General features: G+C 38.6%; 2 protein-coding genes across 4 annotated transcripts; one reads left to right on the forward strand and one right to left on the reverse strand.

The window, feature by feature from the left end:
• The first annotated feature begins 1,231 nt into the window (after positions 1–1,231).
• Rhp (rhophilin) lies at positions 1,232–21,285 on the forward strand. Of its 3 annotated transcripts, XM_011315558.1 has the most exons (10): positions 11,123–11,250; positions 12,762–13,120; positions 14,583–14,698; positions 14,787–14,915; positions 16,952–17,027; positions 18,686–18,763; positions 18,855–19,337; positions 19,405–20,100; positions 20,168–20,320; positions 20,411–21,285. In XM_011315558.1, the coding sequence occupies exons 2-10, from the start codon at positions 12,941–12,943 to the stop codon at positions 20,606–20,608; spliced, it is 2,109 nt and encodes a 702-aa protein (XP_011313860.1). In that variant the 5' UTR covers positions 11,123–11,250; positions 12,762–12,940; the 3' UTR covers positions 20,609–21,285. The 3 variants fall into 3 exon arrangements, with proteins under 3 accessions (XP_011313861.1, XP_011313862.1, XP_011313860.1); XM_011315559.1 differs by lacking the exons at positions 11,123–11,250; positions 12,762–13,120 and adding an exon at positions 1,232–2,069; XM_011315560.1 differs by lacking the exons at positions 11,123–11,250; positions 12,762–13,120 and adding an exon at positions 6,127–6,710.
• tilB (touch insensitive larva B) lies at positions 17,104–18,618 on the reverse strand. The gene is made up of 2 exons (XM_011315557.1): positions 17,710–18,618; positions 17,104–17,539 (listed from the first exon to the last, which is right to left on the reverse strand). Exons 1-2 carry the CDS (start codon positions 18,579–18,581, stop codon positions 17,104–17,106), a joined length of 1,308 nt encoding a protein of 435 aa, XP_011313859.1. The 5' UTR covers positions 18,582–18,618.
• Positions 21,286–22,472: the final 1,187 nt, after the last annotated feature.

Here is a 22,472-nt window from a genome sequence, read left to right on the forward strand (position 1 = left end):
ACAAGGCTGAGAGTAAAGAGGATTGACTGAAGTAGAGGCTCAGGAGAGGTTCTGGAGGTTTGAGTGACCCCAGCGGCATCGACCCCACATGCAAAATTGCGTGTGACGCCCTCTCTCCCTTGGGGTGAGGTACTACAATCCCGCTGGGGTCGGCGTAGGAGAGGTAGAAATAGAGTGGGGGGAATCGAGCAGATTGGTGAACTAAAGTGGGAAGTCTTCACCGGCGGAAACTAAGTGGGGAACATTGAAGCGCCCAGTGATCTACAAGGAATTCACTCGGTCTTAAAAATTCATCTTTTCTCTCTTAATTAGAATTAAAGGGCAAAACAAGCTCTATTCGATGCGAAATTACATCCTCCATCCGAATTATCCCGAGAATTTTCACTATGAGAAATTTCCACCTTTAGGTATTGAAGAAAAATCATTTTTCATCTCTAAAAAAATTCAACATTGGTTGGTTGGCTGGTTGATTGATATAGAAAAATGCACGAGACTGTGATAATTTCAAAATTCGATATAGACTCAAATCGACTAAATCGACTCATATTGATTCAAATCGATCTTACTCAATTTAGTCAAATTAGTTATGAGTCACTACCGAAACATCAATAATCATTTGCATAAAACATTTGCAAATGCATTTGAAAACGGGAATTTCATCAACATCCCGAGCGCTTTAGCGGCTGGGGCGGCGCTAGTAATTGAAAAGAGACATCACTGCTCCCCAACAGTGCGTAAAAGGTTAAATTTAAATATCTCTGTAAAAAGATTTAACAATTGGAGCCACCAAAATGCCGTTACCTCTTTTGAGAGGTCTCATCCGCAGTTGGAGGATAATGGACTATTTTGAATATTATTAAATCCAGCTGTCCTTTATTAAAAAAAAATGAATATTTTTTTTTGAATTTTTTTTTGTGGAACCATCGATGGATGCTCCATCGCAACGCATCGAACATTTTAAAAGTGGGCCTACTTGACATGATTGAGAGATGATAAAAAGGCCTGAATGTAATTAATGCGTGGGGTGTGGTTGGGTAGAAAAGCCACAATTTCCACTGTACCGATGCAGTATGCACCTCCTTCCCTAAAGCCCCCCATACCTGTTTTCATCGACGCGCTTCAAAGACTACAAACACAAACACAAACAACAAGCCCAACCAGCTCAACTGCGCTCAAGGTATACTCACTGCATTTACACCGACACTCGTACCCCTTGCCAGTTGGTTTATGTGTTGGTTGGGTTCGCCGGATTGAACATGTCGAGATACAGAATTCACCTTCACTCGTGTGTACACTCGGTTTTTAGTATAGTGGCTATCGTGGCTATCGTGTCACGTGTACACCAACACTCAAACACGTAGAGGTAGAATCATACAGCAGGTAAGCTTGGCATACCGTTTAAAAATGTGGAGGGGAGTCTTCTGGTAGCGAGGTACAACCGCCGGACATAACACTCGACAAACTCGTCGCTCGTGCTCATAACCAATCATTTTTTAAATCAGCCTTTTAATAACAAGTTTCCATTCGAAAATGTGAAAATACGCACGAGAGATCATGATGCGACAATGCGCATCTCGACAATACATAGTGGCATTCACTCTTCAGTATTTAGCGACCAATGATAAAGTGCGCGCTTTTTTGATATGAATTAACCCAGTGACCCCCTTCTAGCCGCACTCATTTTATTGCCATTTTTTTTTCAATGACCAACAATTCATATGATTCATGTGGTTGGAGTCAAACAAGACAGAACGTTGTGATAGTGACGCATAAATGTGGATTTTCGTGAATGCAAAGGTGATTAGAAAGTTTGCCATTTGGGTCAAACCCATGTAAATACTACCTGGAGTTAGAACTCATTAATGCCTAATTTTTATCATTTGTGTAAACACTGTGAAATCGAGTACCATTGACGTAAGATCGAGAGTATAGAGGGAATTGAGGGATGGGTTGTGAGTCAGTGTCACTTATTTTGGATTCAAGCTGAGGAATAGTATGGTACAATGAATATTCCGATAGTGGCAGGCGATATCCTGGATGATGAAGGTTACAAGCCACGTTTTGTTCGGGTGAGTCCACACGTCCTTGAGATGCTTCACACATTATCTTAATGTTTTTTTTTTTTTTTTTTGATAACTTTTTTTTCTTACGCGTTGTCTCTGTTGAACGTGAGAATTGCATCAAATAAATCGGTATTACGTAGCAAACATAGTAATTGGTTAGCGGCCAAATGAGGATATGATGCTTTCGAGAAATACTTCACAAGAGATCAACTCATCTTTCCTTCCACGAAAAAATTGTATTCTCGTCGGTGGCAAATCATCGGGAAATCCGGCGTTTTTTTCACTAAAAAGTTAAATGAATATATGAATGCTCAGTCACGTCACTCCTTTTAATTTTTTTCATTTATCATAAAAGTATGAGTAAGAAGATAAATATGATGGTGGAGGAATAATAAGACGAAGCGATTCAACTATTGGCACTGGATGGCAAACAAGGGGGATGTTGAAATGCAATATAGAGATAAATAAATGAAGTCATCGGAAGTTGGCTTAAATCTCTCAGAATAATCGGCAATTAGCAGCTGTAAAGAAACACGCGTTATCATCTAATAACCAAACATTAAAACGCGAGATCGATTATCGCGAGGGTATGTTAGTGTTTTCCCAGGAGAGATTAGGGAATTTATGAGCGAAGGCTTATGCCACCGAAGATGGTAAATACTCCGAGAGAGTTGCAAGGTTGCCTCGTGCGAAAATCACGTGTTTTTTTTCTCTAGCCACATGTGAAAATCTATTCGCGGACAATATTGTCTGTTTGAAAGAAGCATGTAAAAAGCATGTGATAAATATATGTATTTCTTTTAATTTAAATATTAAAAATTACATAATGTAGATAAAATATTTGAAAACATACTATATAGTATTCATAAATATAATATAATATAATATTAATCTTCTTCTTCTTCTTCATTTTTTTTGAAACCATAAGAGAGATGAACAATGAATGATTGTTTTCATTGTCAATCATTTATCCGTTTTCCTATTGATCGATGGATCGACTGATCATTTCCATGATTACGAGGATGTTATTGTACGCTACAGCGCTCATTTAGAGGTAGAGCGCGCGACAGTGCACATGATTGCTAGTATTATATATACAGGCAATAGCAAAAGAACGCTGAGAAATATTATATATTATATATAAAAAATTATAGCCATTTCTGCACACCTATGAAAAAAAAAAATCAGTTGATCCACCCACTCACTACCCCCATCAACCATCTTAAATCCGCAGATATACAAATTAATTATTAGAATTTTTTTAATATATCAGAAGGTAACATCTATAAATGTAAGATAGGCTATATGCGCTAGTAGTATATTGAAGAAAACGTACGTATCCATACTTTTGTCTAAGAAAAGAGAGTGAACGGACGCGTTTGGTCGTGAGACACAAAAGGCTTAGGATATTTCTTTAGAAAATACTGGTCTTCTTTTTGCATGGAAACTGTACCAAGCGCGTCTTACCCATTGTTTGTACCAGCACATGTGCAATGATGGCACGGGGCGGCCGTACAACATCTCACCGACAACCGCCACTCCACTACAATTACCCCAGCATTCAGGAGGAAAAAACAGCCATTGTTGTCACTCGATTTCACGTACACTCGCGAAAAAACTAAGAAAACTCGTGTCATCAAGATTTTTCTCACTTGCTCGAAAAATTGATGCATCATTTTCACCACTTTTTCAATGATTCAAGTGTCGTAAAATGCGTACAGGAATTAAAATGCTGAATCTTAACTGGAACCTACATAACCATAAGATATTAACCAATACATAAACACATTACGGCCTCGTTTGTAAGTGGAGTAAGCGAACGATCGAGTGTTCAAACAATTGTTACGGTGATGAATTTACGGTCTCGATATGAACTTACAACACCATTATTATCATTGCTTTTTTCCATTTTAATTTATCGAAGAGTTCCACGAAATCATGATATTTTAGTCGGATTTTTACAGCTGATTGCCACCATAATGGGAGAAAAATTTAGAAAGTCATAAAATGAGAAAGAACATAAAAAATGTTCATCTCGGAATAGGTTTTCAAAGTACATTTTATTGAAGAATTCAAGGAGGAGGTTTTAGAAATGTTGATAGAAAAATGAGGAAAAAGTGAAACAGAATGGAATGTTTTTCTGTGGGTCCTGATAATTGCGTAAATTTTTCAAAAATTTGATGAGATCAGTCAACTCAGTCAGCGAGTCGTTTGCTTGCTGACTACATTAAGAAGATATCAATGTAAATATCACTTGTGTATAATGACTAAGACACATGAAGTTCACATTGCAGTCGATCGATCGTGTAGTGACGTCATGCAGACAGGTGTCGTCCAGACGAGGTACTTCCGGTGGCGTCTGTCGTATTATGTATGCCTCAATGGCCACCGTATATACCTCAACGACGTCACTATTCTAACAATCCAACTGAATGAGAAAAAAAAAGCAAAGTAAAAAAAAATATTGTCACCTGACCGAGCGGTTGTTCTTGCATGGAGAATGCGTGCTTGTTGAGGACCTTTGAGTGACAGTGCATCGCGGTTTGAATGAAAAGCAGGCTAGAAATGGAGAGTTCAAGCCAATTGGTGACTTTTCTGAGTCATTGCGACTCTATGGGGTGCGGTATCAAACATACTAAATAAGCGGAAACATTTGTCCAATTGTTGGAACATACAAATTTTATACAGTAGAAGTTTTGCCACGGGATTTAAGGTGCCAATTGACATTTTTATCTCCGATTTCAATTTCAGTTGAGCTTCTGACAATATGAAATATTGTTATAAATAGCAGATTAAACGCGAGACGAAAGAATAGCTTTAGCCATTTATTTTGTCTTTTTTTTTGTTCTTTTTAATCAAAAACTGCAAGAAGCATAGCTCTCGTTTCCTGGTGTCATTAACCCGTTTATAGTGAGTCACGGGGTGACTCGGAAAGCGGCTCGTCAAGCGCGGATTACGTTTATTGACTTTAAGAAAGGTAAAGTTGTAGACATGTTGTAATTGAAGTAGAGTAAGAATTACACAGCATTAATTAGCATTGCAGCTGATAGACCTAAGAGTTGTATGAATTTTCTTCATGGAAAAATCGCATCGAATCATGCATTATTTTTACGGTACGCAAATGCTAATTTATAAAAAATATAAATTCTTATGTTTTTCCAAAGTCATGGTGTTTGATGACTCAGTCGAACAATTATGAAAGATAAAAGTTGTATAGTTAAGACAGGCCCTCAAAAACGGGTGCGTATATTTCGAAATTTCTGGTCATTGTCCAATAATAATGTTAAAAATATTTGAAGAACGGAAAAATGACAAAGGAAAAAAAATTGAAGCCTCATATTTTCCTAATTAGTAATCTGATGGCGTTCCTCTGTCATTCAATTTAAATACTGTGCCAAGGGTTTTTTCACATTTCTTGTTATAAAAGTTTTACAATAAAAATCATAATGTAAAAAAATCACATTCAACCTGTTGAGTGAAAACATTTTTATAGATTTCTTCAATTCAAGTGGAAATTTTTTTATCAGACATAGACAAATAGCATCGTTTATAAAAATTACGTAATTTCATTGAAAGAAAGTGGCCACTGAAAAGCGCAGAAAATCAAGTCCCCCAGCCCGATCTACCACAGATTTTTTCCCAATGCCAGGGATTTTCTCCCATTTCTCCATCCTGACAAGCAACAAATTACCTGTCTAGTGCGTCAACAAAACTCTACGAGACATTTCACTCTACATATTCAATTTCATCGATTGAAACGGACGCATTAAGATGGCAGGCTACTTAAACGGTAAATCTCGCATTTATTTTCTCCTTGGTGAAAGGCTTCAGCTTTGACTCTATTCGCTTATGGAGAGAGGTAACTGACTCCATAGTCTTGGTAGATTCCAGTGGAAAAACCTGGGTCCTAGGATGTAGTCCTCTTTCCCCACCATCTTAAACTTTTCTCGCGCTTACCCCCATCCCTGTCGCTAGAACCCGCCTACTACAGTCCATTCTTTTTTCATTAAAGCTATATTTTCCTCTTTTAATCTTATTGCGTGGCTTGAGCCACGGTGAGCATCGGGTAGAAAACCACCTCCGGTGGAAGGTGCTGCAAGTGCCGCACACGTTTGAAGCCATCGGTGCGACGCACTCTGAAACTCTCAACCGGTTGCCGTCGACTTTCGAGTCGTCGAGTCGTCGAGTCGTCGAGTCGTCGAGTCGTCGAGCCGTCGAGCTCTCGCCATTTCAAATGTCAAATATTATATATCACAATTCCAACTTTCAACGTCTTCAAAACACAATCAGTTGGCACCAGCAAAGTTATAATAATAATAATAATAGCAATAAAAACAATAATAAATAATAATAAATAATAATAAATAATAAATAAAAATAATATTAATAATAATAAATAAATAAATAAATCACCAATTATGAATTTTGTGACTTCTTAATTGGGCTAAAATACTCGCACATTTCCGGTGGAGCCAGTGGAGGGAGAAAGCAAGAAGAGGGAAGAAACTCGCAGGTGCATCGACTCAGTCCGTGCAGTCTTTCATTTATTTCAGTGTTGTGAAGTTTGTTTAATATTATTATCCACTGGTTATTGTTTTGTTGAGAGTTGGGGATAATATGCTGATACTTCCGGATATTAAGCTACAGGTAATTGGTTCGTTATCGTAATTCTCGATTCATTGGCTCACCCATTTGGGTCTCTCTCTTTATATTGTTTCTATTATCTATTGGTTTTTTTTAGTTCACCTGTCATACATGCGGCATTTGCAATCTATTACGCGTATTCTTTATGAATTCGTTGAACGGAATGGTCCGTTACGTCGATGATTACGTTCAACGTCTAGTCATCAGTAATATATCGTAGAACCGAAGATCGAGGTAAACGTGTAATTTAAATAGTTTGACGATTAACATCATTACGAGTATCTGTCTAGTATGGTTTATTGAAGAGCTAATCTATCTCTTTGCCAATGATTCTTGTAATAATTGGAAAAATATTCGGAGAAAGATGGGTAATTAACACTGGGGTAATTCTCCATCTTGGCGAGTGTAACGCCAGGGACTGATTGCGTGACGTATTATTCAAGGTCGAGGAACTTGAAAGGTTCACGGCGATTACGATGGCGCGCCGCATTTTCTTCTGCCTTCCAGTTTAACTATTAGGTATGAGATAGGCCCCCATGTGTGTGGGTTTCTTCTCTTAGCAAACGTTGTATACGAGATTGCAATATCTTTTGCTTCCATTCTCTCAGCTTGGAAATTACCTCGTTTGTTGTTGGGCAGAGACCGGTGGGGCTCTAAACCATCGTGGGTAAGCCGAAGATTATTATTATTATTGCACTTCCGTTCAACGTCCGCTTGGAGGAAGCCACTCGGTTGAAATATTACTACGCAATGCAACAGACTCGTGGGGGGGGGGAGTTAATTAAAGTGTAAGACAAAATTGTATGGAGTTGTTGCATGATGATGTTTGTTATAAAATTAACAGTTTTATGAGGATTTTAGAGTGTTTTCATGGTACATGAGAGTGACAAAACGATTTAATACTAGCTTAAGAAACGGCACAAGAGGTTTCTCGTATTTCGCGATCGTTCATCATTTTATCACAATCCTAGCTGTTTTTAAAAAATTCAATGAGTCAATGGTTGAACGCCAAAGCTATTGTTCATTTTCATTATCTGACGGCGGCCATTTCCTTCGCTCTGTAACTCCTAGAATACTAAAAGAAAAAAAAATTATTCGACACATCTCGTGAGTATTTTTTTCTTTCATATATCGCAATGATTCCTAAAAATTGGTGGAGCAGTAAATTTTTAATGGCGAATCGATGGATGACGATTGATAATTGATTGATTCCACATATCGGGCAATTTTGTACGAGGCAATTTTCGATTTCACCTCGGTTAAATCGTTTCGCTTTATAAACTGCCATCGCGATTGAATGCATGACTGCAATTCCGCCAGTGTCAACGTCCGACCATGTCGAACTGAAGATTCATCGGGCGGATTTCCTCAAGTGCTACTTTCCAACGACCCTGGTATATAACCAGAGGAAACTTGACACAAAATTATTACGCCTGCGACTTTTACCGCTTTCTTCGTTATTGGTAGATTATTTTGAAGGGCCTCACGCGACTTCGAAGATTATTGAAGATGCTTTGAGGTTTATTCTCTGTCATGTCTTGAGAATCAGGTCAATCGTTTTTATAAGAATGTTAAAGGGGGAATAACCTAAAATACCATTAAAAGTTTGAATTTTAAGAAAATAAAATAAAACAGGATTTCCAACCATGTGGAGAGAATCTACGCATTGGCATATAACAACGTCCATTCCCTTCATAAACGATAAGCAAAATCATGAATAAACCACCAATAGAGCGTTAATACTTTCCAAAAGACCCGGAAGACGATTCTCCTTTAACTATTAACTTTTTCTCTCAACACAGATAGCCTTTCTTTTTTTTTTCAAACTCATTAAGTCTGTCGATGTATAACAAATGCGTCTCGCATCACCGAATCTATGGCTTTTATAACTCTCGCGAAAAAGGCGAAAGTGAAATGGTTACTAGGCTTTTTGGAAGAAAACTATTATCCCCACACTTGTGGAAAACTCCACTCAATTCCTAGCATTTTTAGAATTTCCTCTGCAATTTGTAGTTGAATCGAATCATTAACTCCATTCAGACAGAAAAAAAAGAACGGAAAGAGAACGGTACTGTCTTCATCACAATAGAAATCACGTTATACTATTTTTTCTTCCCACATATATATATTCATGATGAGAAATCCCCGACACTCTGTGATAATTGCATAATTTTTCTGCATATAATGGATCTTGTGTGTGTACTTACATAAGTTTGCATAAGTCAATGGGACTTTTGAAATATCATATTCATATACTTGGAGTTGACGTATTTTCTAATAATCAATCAAATCAAACGAATTCCATTAGAATTTTCTCTATTATTGCAATATCTGAAGTGTTGTTTGCCAAAAGAGGTGTATTGAAGAAATATTTGAGAAAAGTGACAGCAAATTGGTATATTTGATGGCATGAGCGTTCTCTATTCGGCATTGGACACGCGCTATGTCGCATCAGGAATGACAGACGCATTCTCCCACTCCTTTTCCATTACAAAAACCTGCCGACTCACCAGCCTATAAAAATCCATCTCCAATCCGCATTAATAATATTTCATCTTTATTATCTCCATTGAACATGGTGACGTTAATTCTTCTGTAATAATAGATGCATGCACCAAGAATAATTGAATTGAGCGACGGAAGGTTAATGACTCCTAACTACTTGATGTCGCGAAATCCTCGGGGCTACTTTTCCTACACTCAATGGCCGCATTCTATATTTCCCCACAGCTATTTGCCACTCAGATAATACTCACCCATAGAATCAACTGTTTAATATATTAAATGTCTCCAACCGGTTAAACATCACAAATTATAGCGCGAGGAGAGATTATTTGAATCGCCTTATACTAAAACATTCTCTCGTATTTTCTCAATCCGACCTAATCCCCTACAAGCGCATGTGAATGAAATATAAACATGAACTCATTTTCTATATGTTATCATAGAGAAAACGTGACTGAGGTCATGAACGCACCTTGTAGTTGAACAACACTATAAATGATAAATGTCCTCGCGATTTCAGAGCAACCTTGCGAGGACAAGCTTTCCAATTTTAATTACGCGATCGTCCGCGTTGAGATTTAGCGACGACATCCTTTCAGCTAATTCGAGATATTTCGGGATGAAAAGACTGAAGCAGTCTAGGCACGTGGTGGCTTAACGATTAAAGTGAGCCTATTCTTTTTTTTTTCAATATTTTAGCGTGTGGTGGAGCGACCAGCTGATGCTCATCCAAAGGAGTCACAGCTGAGAAGAGGGCCACTAACGGGTCTCCTCTCGTGCTCCCACTGTATATAACTATAATTTTCACCATTCATCCCGAAATTCCAGTGTCCTTGCTCAATCAAATCGACCACCTGGGCGGTAAGGTGTGGCCCTGCTTGTTTATTATTTCCCCTCTACGTCCTCTACTTTCCCGGTCTAGGTGCAGTGATGCGTGCGCCAATGGCCTATGGCACATATATTTTCATTTCAAATCAGAAATTTATTCATTTGGAGATGGAAAAAGATGATCGAATTTCTGTGGAGTGGGACCGGTTCGGCTCCGACAAACTCATACTCAACCCCACAGTTATGGAACGAGTTTCAATAAATCCTCCATTTTTAAGAGAGAATTCACTTCAATTTATATACAGGTATACTCACTTGTGATTAGATGATAGTTTTCCTGATTTAGCTTATCCTCAAGGTCAAGTTGATTTTAATTAGTGATAAAATCCATGGGACCGTTTTGGCGTTCGTTGAATGAACTCGTTTGGCTGGTCGTTTGTTCGTTAGGTTTTTACTGTTAAATGAGTATATCAAGATATGGCTCTATGGGAATATGCCGTTGATGAGATTCGGTGGAGGTGAGGATGATTTGACGTAGCTGGTTGTTCAGTAATCGTGCATGATTTTTTTTTTAATCCAGGATTATTCATGGTATTCACGTAGCGGAATTCGGTATGAGTTATTTGGTTAATGGCTTTTCTAATGATTGGAGTTAATGGCAACCCATTGGAAATTGTGAACTATTAAAGTTAATGGGCGCATTAAAGACGCATTAGATAAGTTTACACATTGTTGTCGCTGATTTAACCATTAAAAATAAATAATTGAATGAGCATATTTAAAAGTGTGTGAATGGGTTGATTTGGGTATAGTTACGCGTGCATGATTAGTGCATGATTCATGTGACGAATAAGGGATAGTATGGGGAAAATGCAGGCATGATGAAATAAAAGTACTGGTATGTGTGTGGATATTGTAAATATTCCCCCACTGGTTGGCGGTGGTTTAGCTGAGTTATGTCCTCTCCTTTCTCCGTTGGAGGTTGCAGCGGCCCCAAGAAGAGACCGACACTGGCTGACCGCCACCAGTACCAACACCACAGCCAGTGGCTAGCAGCTAGCGGCTAGCCAGTGGTCAGTCAGTTGCCACCGTGGTCCAGCTGCTGACGGGTTACCTTCCAACCCAATATCAAACTCATTTTACACGCGTCCGCAATTTTTACACGTGTGATCAACAAATTTATATTACAAAGTGACAATCTCTTCACATCGTAATATTAATCATTTTTTTTTGTTTTATTTGTATGGCCCAATCATTATTTCCTCGAGTGTTTCAATAAAAAAATTAATAATAATGCATTAATTTGTTGTCAATCTTCTCACGCGACTTCAAGTTTTTTTGCGCATATGTTGGATTAATAATGATTTAATAAACTGATAATAGGTGAATGCCAATGAGAAATGCACCCTTGTGCTGAAGGAACAAAAATACAGAATGGAAATAACACTTGTAGGATAAGAATTTTTAATAAATTTTACGCGGTTTTGACGATGGGTATGGGAATGATTCCTCTCTGTATTCTCCACCGTACTTGATCAATGTTTGGGTACTTTGCGACAAGACGATATAAACCGGTCGCCTACTTTCTTGCTCAATGCACCTTCTCCCGTGGCTTCTTGGGCATGTACATCAAACCGGAAGCCTACTCACGCAGCTGTCAAGATACTCTTCACAAGTTGAACAACGTTGAAACAGTTAGCTCGCTACTACTACTATTACTATTACTACTACTACTTCACTAACCATTACACTGACTATTCGACTGTCTTTTCGAATAAATATTATTATTTCATTTTTGGTTGAGAAAAAATTACTTCTCTCACGAATTCTTTGATTCTAGTGCATTCTTCATCATTAATATATGAATATTTAATTTACCGGAGGTTTTACAGGACGCGTCAACTACCAATCCAATCTTTCGCTCTTGTTTTAAACACCTTAATTTTTTATATACATCACACAATGGGAAAATATAGTGACGGAATAATTCCTTATTGGTTGATTGAAGGGACCGCGAATTAGATTTAACTGAAATTTCCTCATGTCATTGGTCAGACGGTTATGCCATCTGATTATGCCATCTGATTATGCTGTGTTATGCTGTGGCGGGCAATTCAGTCTCGTGACGTAAAATCTAACGTGGAAAGGCAAACCCGACGAAATGAAGACTCTACATCTGTTGTTCATCAATTTGACACATCAATAATAATTCCCACGGGCATTCACATTGAGTTTCATAAAACTACTCGGTATATGGGCGTGAAATCGAGTAGCGAGCCATCAATTGTTACATTGCTCATGCCGACGAGGTCGGGGAATGTTGTTACAGGTGCGGAGGAGAGGGCAATAAGTTTAATCCCATCAGTACAGTGGTCAATAATAAGGCACGGTTTCCTGTGTGTAGAAAGCGTGCCCGAGACACACAGGGACCATCCGCTAAAATCCCCATAAATGCCCTCTCCTTCCCCTCTTTCTCCTCCCCATTCCACCATTCGAAGCCCGTCTTTGTAAATCACTATCGTCATAATGGCAATTTTTTATTATACATACGCACCATGCGTTTGCACTACACACCCTGACTGAGGTACTCATCGCGTGTTATCGCATCTGTTATTTTAACCCCAACGATCAAATCAATGAAAAAATTAATGGGCAAATTTTCCGTACCTAGCATATTCCTTGAAGCGCTGAAGAAATCGAGTTTGTTATTGACAATTTCAGAGTCCTGATGAGACATGAAAGTATTTGAGAGCCGAAAGTTGTGTGTTTACAGTGGTTAGATTAGTGATGAGATAGTAGACTCAGCTGTAGACAATGTAAGAACAGTGATAATTGTAAAGTAGAAACGATCAGATAGATTTAGAAAAGGAAATAGTGGGCATTATGTAGTGTTAGCGGCCATGTTGAAGTGGGTGCATCATTCGCCGTTATCCGGGGATAATGTGACATCGCCAGAGGTGCAATCAGACAAATGTTCAGTGAGAGTCGAGGAAAACTCGGGTAAAAATAGTGAGGACTCAGAGTGCAAAGAATTTAAAGAAGCTGATATAACGCTGGAGAGCTCGAGACGGCGCTTCGGGGTAAGAAATTCAGGGCATTAAAAAACATAAACACCTGAAATTTTCACTTTTCAATAATGAAAATGAACTGGAGGTCTTTTTTACAACCCTCGTAATAGCTCTCGACTATTATCCGGTTTGACCGAACGATTTTTCCAATCGATACTTGGAATTTTCTCCCTTCACTTCTAATGCGGTGAATATTGTACCAACACCTGTTGATAACATTTGAGTGGCTGTTACTTCCACTGGCATGTTGATTCATTAGTTTTTTCTCCCAGATTTCAGCGGAGCTTGAACTCTCGTTAAGCCTCAAAGGGTAACATTAATTCCATAGATGTTGCAATGGACCTGAGAAAGGACAAGTCCAATTGGTTCAACCAACTGTCCATATCCACATGCACAAAATTGCGTAAATCCTCAGTTGGATCTGGACTTGCGGCTAAAACTTTCACTAACGAACCTGTCATTTAATGTGAATTCCTGAAAAAAAATTGTCCAATCACTCTCGTCACATTTAATTCCTTCCTCAACTCTATTACGTATCGTATCGTTTGTGGAGACGTCCCGAGGAAGTCCAATCGATCGTAACCAATGCTAACTTATAAGGAGACACAACTCGTTATACAATACGTACGTTGAGCCACTCGGAACGTCACATGTAGTTCCCTCCTAGAAATCCTAGAAATCGAATTATGAAATTGCCGACATATGGAAATTTGTACGATTGAATTGTCATTTCCATAGTGTGTATTATTGTCGTTATGATTTTTCAACTGTTCGCAACTGCTCGCAACTGTTCGCAACTGCTCATTTATATTTACGGTCATTCTTAGTTTGTTCAAGTTGGTTGATTCATTTATTTTATTGAAGGGAAAGGAAATCAATGATACTTTATCGGTTGAGTTGCTTGGCAACATTGCACGGCTTTCTATGGATAATCATTCGGTTTATTCGGAAAAATATTATTAATTAGGGACCATCCGAAAAATTAAATTCTCTTTGCATGTATAATAGGTAATGCCGTAAGACTTTGCCATTCAATACAATCAACCGAATAATTTTCGAATAGAATAGTGAAGTTTTTTGAATCATCTTATTGTCTCAGTTACATATAGAAAATATAAGGCAAATGGTCCACCTGTTATAACGGAAAATTTATTATATTAAAAATATGTTAATTGAATTTGTCACGCACGTGAGCGACTAATAAACCTTGAAATGGTCCTAGTTTCCACGTTGGGTTAACATACACAACCGTTAAATACCTCATACCAAGCATTAAAGTTACTGATGATAAGTATGTGTGCCATCGAGAGGAGATCCTCATTGGAATATTACTCAACGGTATTAAAAAGTTCGAAATGAAGGAGTCAGATGTTCAACGGATATAATAACCGATGTACTCTTTACTATTGTACACTTGTACATCATCATGTCGTTATACTAAATAATGATATTTATTCGATGCGTATGGTTGCAGGGCTCGGACCCCAGAGTTGCTACATGCCGAGGTAAATTGCAAAACAAACGGAGTAAACTCAATCAGGAGATCAACAAAGAATTGAGATTACGTGCTGGTGCTGAGAATTTATTTAAGTGAGACAATTCTTCAAATTCATTGATAAATCTGTTAAAGTAGATGGTACCATCTATATTATATGGAATCTAATGGGAATTCTTTCAGAGCAACGACAAACCGGAAATTAAAGGAGACTGTTGCCCTCGAGCTGAGCTTCGTCAACTCTAATCTTCAGTTACTCAAGGAACAGCTGGCTGAGCTCAACAGTTCTGTTGAACTCTATCAGAATGACGGGTGAGTTATCGAGTCAATTTACGGAGAGCGAAAAAAAAAAACCACGGAGAAATTGAAACACTTGAGTCTCTATTACAAATAAATCCGATTACCATTTAATCTTGTTAGGAAATTCCTGGGTATCCGAGGGCATCGTCAAGGTCACGTTATTCTAATGATCCTATTCTCAACTCTAACTACGCACTCTATTTTTCGCTTAGGGATTCACCTGAATAATAAAATGCCGGGTATTCTGTTTTCGTAATTTCCTGCTGCAAGAATTATTAAAGCAATTAAATATTAATTGGATTTGAAGGAAGTCACGCGTTTTGCGTTATTCTCAGGTTAAGACATTTATCCTTAGAGAGAATCTCAAGGTCGATTTTCTAATCGCTCAATGTGGAATCCCACTCATCCGAAAACTGCGTTTTTTTTACTGGAGTTTCAGCCTTACAATGGAATATGAACACCTGGTCTGTTCCGCCCTGTTGCAGTATTCAGGAGGCCACAATTCATGAAAAACTCAAGGTTTGCATTAACATCGCAAGATATTCAACGATGATAGCAAGAAACTGTAGCACGAAAGAGGCGACCACTTGTTGTAAATATCGTATATCCCCTCGGTGATACCTAAGACAATGGCCAACGGTATGAGATACGGTGTTTTCCATAACATGTGTCGATACCATGTTTCTTTCACTTTCATTTTTTTATTTCTGTCAATAGAATGATGACGTATATTCTACTCTAGTTTAATGAATATATAATTTTTTTCCATTGAAAATAGATGAATAACTTGTAAATAAGCCATAATATATGCGATTAATTTTTTTCACGATATGGATTTCATTCGAATCAAATTGAGGGAATTCAATAGTTTTATCTTCTTATCCTCCGAGCAAAATATATGTTTTTTGTCAAATGACAATGAATTTGATAATCATCATTCAACTCTATAATACTCTGTCCCTTTTTTTTCGTTTTCATAAAGATTACATGATGAATGATTTGAATACATTTGGAAAATATGGAGAGATCTCGTTGCAGATGATGAGGGGATATGCAATAATTGATCTATTACAATATGTGACAATTATACTGGCGTTCAATTTGTTTGGGTATATCGATTATGCACTACTTGTCGATCCAATGGCAAAATAACGTTTTTCCAACAGGTTTTTGGTGCCGAGGAAATAATGGGTGCGAGAGAGCGTTTCTCATGGTATGGGGATGCCTTTACCTTGGCTCATTCGACGTAGCCGTGTAGTTTGCCGGTCCATCCGCCATGCTTCGGTTCCTGGGTCACTGTCCGCCTACTATTACATATACTATATTCTCATACCCCATACACCATATTACTATGGATGCTCTCTTTATCCACGCCTCTGTCGACCTCTTCGCAATTTCTATTTTTCTTTCTTTTTCGAATTTTCTACTCCATGCTTACACTTGCATCGAGTTAACTCAAGTGACCAATATCAAATCAAATCGGGGAGGCCTATTGCATCAAATGCCTACCAAAACCCCCTATACATATAAGACTTCTTATTGCTCATTTTTATTTCATAGGGGATAATTTCATGAAAAAATGATTTCAATAAAGAAATCTAGTATAATAATAAATCTACTCGACGATGCCTATTGCGGACTTGATGATATTCATATTTTTTATAGTCGGCAGTTTCTGCTGTCAATGCTAGTGATAAGGCAGAAATATTCAACGGAAATATCGTATAGGAATTTAATGCTAAACGAACAAGCGAGTAAAAAAATTTTTACTTTCGGCGGCCACTTTGGTTTCGGCCGCTTCATTCCTTCTTTTCCGTAAACTGATTTTATAGCCGAAGTGAACTCTCGTATTATTTTTGTAACGGGAAGCCCAACATATATGGGAGCGGGGCAATGATTTATCGGGCATTTAACCAATGCCACTGGCCCAAGTGGGTCACGGATCTCTTGGAAAAAATGAAAAAACATTGACATTGTGAGCTTTAAATACCCATATTAGATATTGTATTTTCATGTTTTTATTTATTTTTCTTTGCGGTTATTTTCAGAACGGAGCCAATCATGCCGATGATCCCGCTGGGCCTCAAGGAGACGAAAGACATCGACTTCCGGGATCCATTCAAGGTGAGTTTTTCTGAATAGAAGATTGAATCAGACATCAACTCCCTACACAATCGATATTCACCTATTCATCTCCTCCTTATTCTAAGGGTGGCACGTTGGGGTCATCAACAAAATTATCGGCAACTTTTTTTCCGGATAAATTGTTTTTTATTGCTACCTGTCTCAATGTCTTTGGATCCCTGTAGATTTTCGAAAAATCTAGGTCATTCGCAGGCGGACCAATTTCCAATAATTCACGCTTTGTGATCGTATAACACGATTTCATGACCTTTGACGATTGATTAACTCCTGGAGATTTATTGATTGAATTATTCAAGCGTTTCACGACACTTGTCAGGGGACTCATGCGTGGCATGCTTATCACCAGATTTCCAGTCACTGTATTTCTCTCAGCTTTACTTTTGTCAGTTAATATCTCGCAAGGTAATGTTAACTGCAGAATTTTCCCTTTTACGACGACTCTTACGTAGTTTGGCTGAACATCGACATTTATAAGTGCTGTATCCAAATGTCTGAAAATCCAATCGAATTTTCTCAACAACTATTTTCCTTTAATGATTTTGCCAATTGTTTATTGATTTGAAATTTCAAAGGAGAAAATTTTGTAATGTTTTCTTTTGAAATTCACGTCAGTCGTGATGAAGAGTATTATTTTTGTTGAGCTTCACATTGGTATTCTTACCTGTATGTCGATATCTCGAGAGTAATAAACACCGGATCATCCTCAACATTTAAGCGAAACGGAATTCTCCCCTGGTTAACATTATAGGCTCTTCCTTCAGGACTAAACAGCTTTAGAATATATTTTGGCGATTCATTCAGCTTATCCCCTTTATTTCTCCTCTCCTCAATATTGCGTACCTTGTTGGCAATTTCCCGTCGATCCTCAGGCGTATGATAACTGGTACTATTCCAGAATGCCTGAGTGGCCGCCTCATCGTCGTCACTTTCCCCCTTGTGAATCTCCGTGATTGTCACTTGGCCTTTTTCCCGATGGCGATCTAACTGTCGAGCTCTTATCTCCCTATAATTCCAGTAGCCCCTGATGACATCTCCCTCGACCTCTGCATACTTTTGCAGAGCTTTTATGCGATGAGATCTGGCTATTTCTTTGCCATCCAATTCCTTCAGCTGGGGAAGAACAGCGACAACGTAGTCCCTATAGCCCTCGTAGTCCGCGCATGGATTCCCAATTAGGAATAGTTCCTCTAGATGTTCATTAACCTGAAGCCTCTTAATGTTGCGCAAATCACCCACAAAATTCACTGTCAGGTCCAATTTTTTGAGATTCTCAAGGCCCTCGAGGTTCTCGATCACTTCAATGTTATTGAGAGCAAGATTGAGATATTCCAAAAGCTTCAATCGATTCAGATTCTCGAGCTTTGATATGAGGTTATTTTGAAGAAGGAGAATTCTCAGATCTTTGCACACGCGGTTTATCAATTGAATTTTATCAATGTTCTCTTGGTGTAGGGCTAACTCTTCCAAGGTTGATATCTCACCTTCGTTGTGTTCTGAACGCTTTCTGATTAATTCTATCGTTATTCCAACCATTTTCGATGAAAGTTGGGTTATTTGGAAATTGACTCGGCCCTATTGATCTAACATCCCTGGGCAACCAATGCCAAAGAAACTCATTCTGTGAATTTTTCCTTCAGGATTTTATATTGGAACATTACAGCGAAGACGGAGAGCATTATGAGGAGGCCATTGCAGAACTCATGGAAACACGACAGGTTAATTAATAATAGCTTGTATATTTTTTTAATGGTAAGCTACCTCAGCTAAATAAGGTGAATAAAAAAAAATCTTGATTATATGTAACAGGCAACACGAACACCGACGAGAGATGCAGCAGGAATCGCCCTCCTTCTGCGCTATTACAATCAACTGTACTTCATCGAGAGGCGCTTCTTTCCCCCAGACAGGAGTCTGGGTATATACTTCGAGTGGTTTGACTCATTAACAGGAGTACCGAGCTGTCAGCGAACTGTTGCTTTCGAAAAGGCCTCGATACTCTTTAATGCGGGTGCATTGTACACTCAGTTGGGTGCCAGACAGGACAGAAGGAGTGCCAAAGGGCTCGATCAAGCGGTGGATGCCTTTTTAAGAGCTGCTGGCACTTTTAGATATATCCATGAAAATTTTACCAATGCTCCTAGCATGGATCTCGGACCTGACATGCTAGATATGCTCGTACAGCTGATGCTCGCCCAGGCTAGAGAGTGTCTCTTTGAGAAGTTGGAATTACAATCAAGGGAGGGAAGAAATGTCGACGTTTCTTTAGATCTTGCTCAAGAAGCTGCACAGGTGAAAAATCTATGAAACTAGATTTAGCGAATAAGGCTTGAAAATTTCTACAATTATAAATTTTTAGGTGGCAGCTGTATATAACGATGTCCACGGTGTTATATCCCGTGAGCCAGTTCGCGATTATGTGCCAGAATCGTGGATATCCCTGGTCCTTGTTAAACGAGAGCATCATCTGGCGCTTTCACATAAACACTGCGCCGCTGGACTGCTTGACAGACCCATCGCTGAGTTTCGCACCGAGACCAAACTCACTCTTGAACATATTCAAGAGAATGATGGCAAGACTCAAATTGATTACAATGTGCCAAAGGATGATAAGGAGAGAAATTTATTGGGAAGAGCCCACTTGAGAGAAGCTCTGGTACTCCATGAGGAGAGCCAACGACTCCAGAGGATGTGTCGAGAGTTGAAGGGCAAACAAGCTTTAGCCAAGGTCCTCAAGAGGGCACACGATATGACGTTGAAGGATTATAGCGAAGCCGGAGACGAGGATGATTTCCGAGAATTACTGGATCCCCCTCATATAATTGCTTCAACGAAATTCCAATTGAACATCACGCACCCAGACTTCAGTCAGCACGGTGTCGATGATCTCTTCAGGTCCCTTGGCCCAGTCGCTATTTTCTCAGCAAAACGACATTGGACAGCCCCACGTCTCATCCAACTACAACGGGGACCAGGGGGTGAAGGCTTTGGATTTAGTGTTCGTGGAGATGCGCCTGTTATAATCGCTGCAGTAGATCACAACTCCCTCGCTGATGTAAGTCAGTGGATTTAACAATGTTTTTCATTTTATCGGATTTTCATATTTCTATCGAATTTTTCAGCTGGGCGGTATGAAAGAAGGAGATTTTATCGTGAGTATTGGTGATAAGGATGTGAAATGGGCTTCCCACGAGCAAGTTGTACGCTTGATCAAGCAGTGCGGAGACTCGATAAGTTTGAAACTCGTCACGCCCATGGATAGAAATTATCTCAAGGTGAAAATTGCCTGTCTTTTTATCGTCAAATGTGACAATATCTCTCAATACAGCAATCTAATGATCCAAGTGATAAACATTTAATTGCAGAAACCGATCAAGTCATGTCATCATGACAGGGGAAGCGTATCCGCGAGCAGTTCTTCCGGGATATCATCGGGGCAACCGAGTCCAGCGGGTTCTGTGACGACTGCTCACGTTGCCAGAAAAATTCCCTGGAATCCTTTTAAAAAATCCACTCAGAGAGACAGCAGGGATCTTACTTTCGACAACGTCATCTTGAGATGATTCCATCATCCTATTCTCCTTGATTACGAAAATTACGAGTCACAGGAGTAGTAAAAAATTACTCAAAAGGGAGGGAATAATGATCATTCGAGAGGCTCGTCATATTGTAATTCTTTGACTTGCCTCAGTAATCCACAAGTTTCCTCACAAATCAATTAATTAAATGATAAATTAAAGAATGTAAATATTGAATCTGTTTTCTTTTTGTGTTCAAGAAGATCACATGAATCGGCCATTTTAGATGGATTAAGAAAAACTGTGGATTACGGCTGCGGTAACGGATTTTAAATTTTCGTTGAAAAATATTATGACAAAATGTAATGCCAAATTGAGATGTCGCTTTAATCTAAACCATATTACTTTTCGCTGTATTATTGTATTGAGCGAATGCAGAATTACAGTATGCATAGGTGCATACAAAATAAAAGAATTATTTTTTTGGAGAAATTTAATTATTCACGAATGTGCCACTTAACTGCAAAGATGATGGATGAAATTATTTTTTTAAAAGGGAAAATAATTGTCACTCGTTTAAGATTTTCGCAGTGCATTCCGAAATTGTACATAAATAAATGCAACAAACAAACTCTAATTTTGTATTCTTAATTGGAAACTCTGTCGAATATGTGCTGTAACATGAATGCCTATATAATTGAGAATAAAAATTAAATATAAAATGCTTTAATTTGATTATTTCAAACGAGTGTTTACTAATAAGGTGAAAAAATTTCGTAATGGCTTGGATAATCCGATGGCTCCTGTATGAATACGAAATCGACACTCACCTGAATGGGGAAATGAACGTGAATTAGAGTTTTGTTTCAAAGTTGAGCCTTCACCTCGGAGTGCAGGCTGATGCACTTTCTTTTCAGCTCGGCAATCTCTTGCCAATTTTTAAGGTCAGTGGAGAAAGTAGTCGCCTGTTTTAAGGCACGAGACGAGAACACACATGTGCTCCATTTCTTGGAAAATGCCACTCTGCTGCTGGACCAATCAGAATTTCAAGACTTCAAATTAACAAACTCACTAATTACAAGTTTTAATCTCAAACATGTTATTTCAAACGTTGAGAATAAAAGAAAACTGTGAAAATTGTAGTTAATTTTGTTGAAATTTGAATCAGATGGGCGTTGTATAAATGGATGCCGAAAGATGCGAGGAGTAACCCAGTTTGTTTTGTTTTGGTATTCGATCGGCAGCTGAAGGCGGGACCGCCTGGAAGGTGGGGCATTTGGCCAATGTTTGGTTAGCCAATGTTTTCATTTTCTCGGCCGTCTTTCTAAGATTTAAAATGGCGTTAAACGTCGGATAGCTTTTCAATCTAAGTATATTATATTTTATTTTCAGCGCTAAGGCGCTAATTCTCCATGAACGTGCGCAATTGCACACTTCTGGGACCTAACGAGAATTTAAAAAAAAATAATTGAATGCTGGAAATGAGTATACCAGCATAAGGCACCAAAAATGTTGCAACATTTAAAGAACAGGATATGATAATGAACGGTTTGTTTGGACGTTAGAATTAGAAAAAAATGGAGAAAAAGGTGAAAAGCGTGGACTAGATGAATTGTGTAATGGATTGAGCAAAACAGGGATGTCTTTGGGGCAAATTGAGGGAAAGTGGGCAGGAACGTTTCAATGTTGATATTTTGCTAAAATGTCGGTTGAGTGGGTTCTCATTGGCGCACTTGTTTATACAAATCCTTGATGGTGAACTGTGTCATCTCTAAAATAAAGAGGGCGGAATTAAGAGCAAAGCGGAATACGACTGCTGCAGCGAGGATTATACCTTTCACTCGCGAGAGTTCATTCAGCGAGAGTTGCAGTGAGTAGGTAGTTGTAGTGATACCGGTGCCGGTGCCAG

Source organism: Fopius arisanus, unplaced genomic scaffold (genome assembly GCF_000806365.1).
Source record: "Fopius arisanus strain USDA-PBARC FA_bdor unplaced genomic scaffold, ASM80636v1 scaffold00005, whole genome shotgun sequence".
Classification (NCBI taxonomy): Eukaryota; Metazoa; Arthropoda; class Insecta; order Hymenoptera; family Braconidae; genus Fopius; species Fopius arisanus.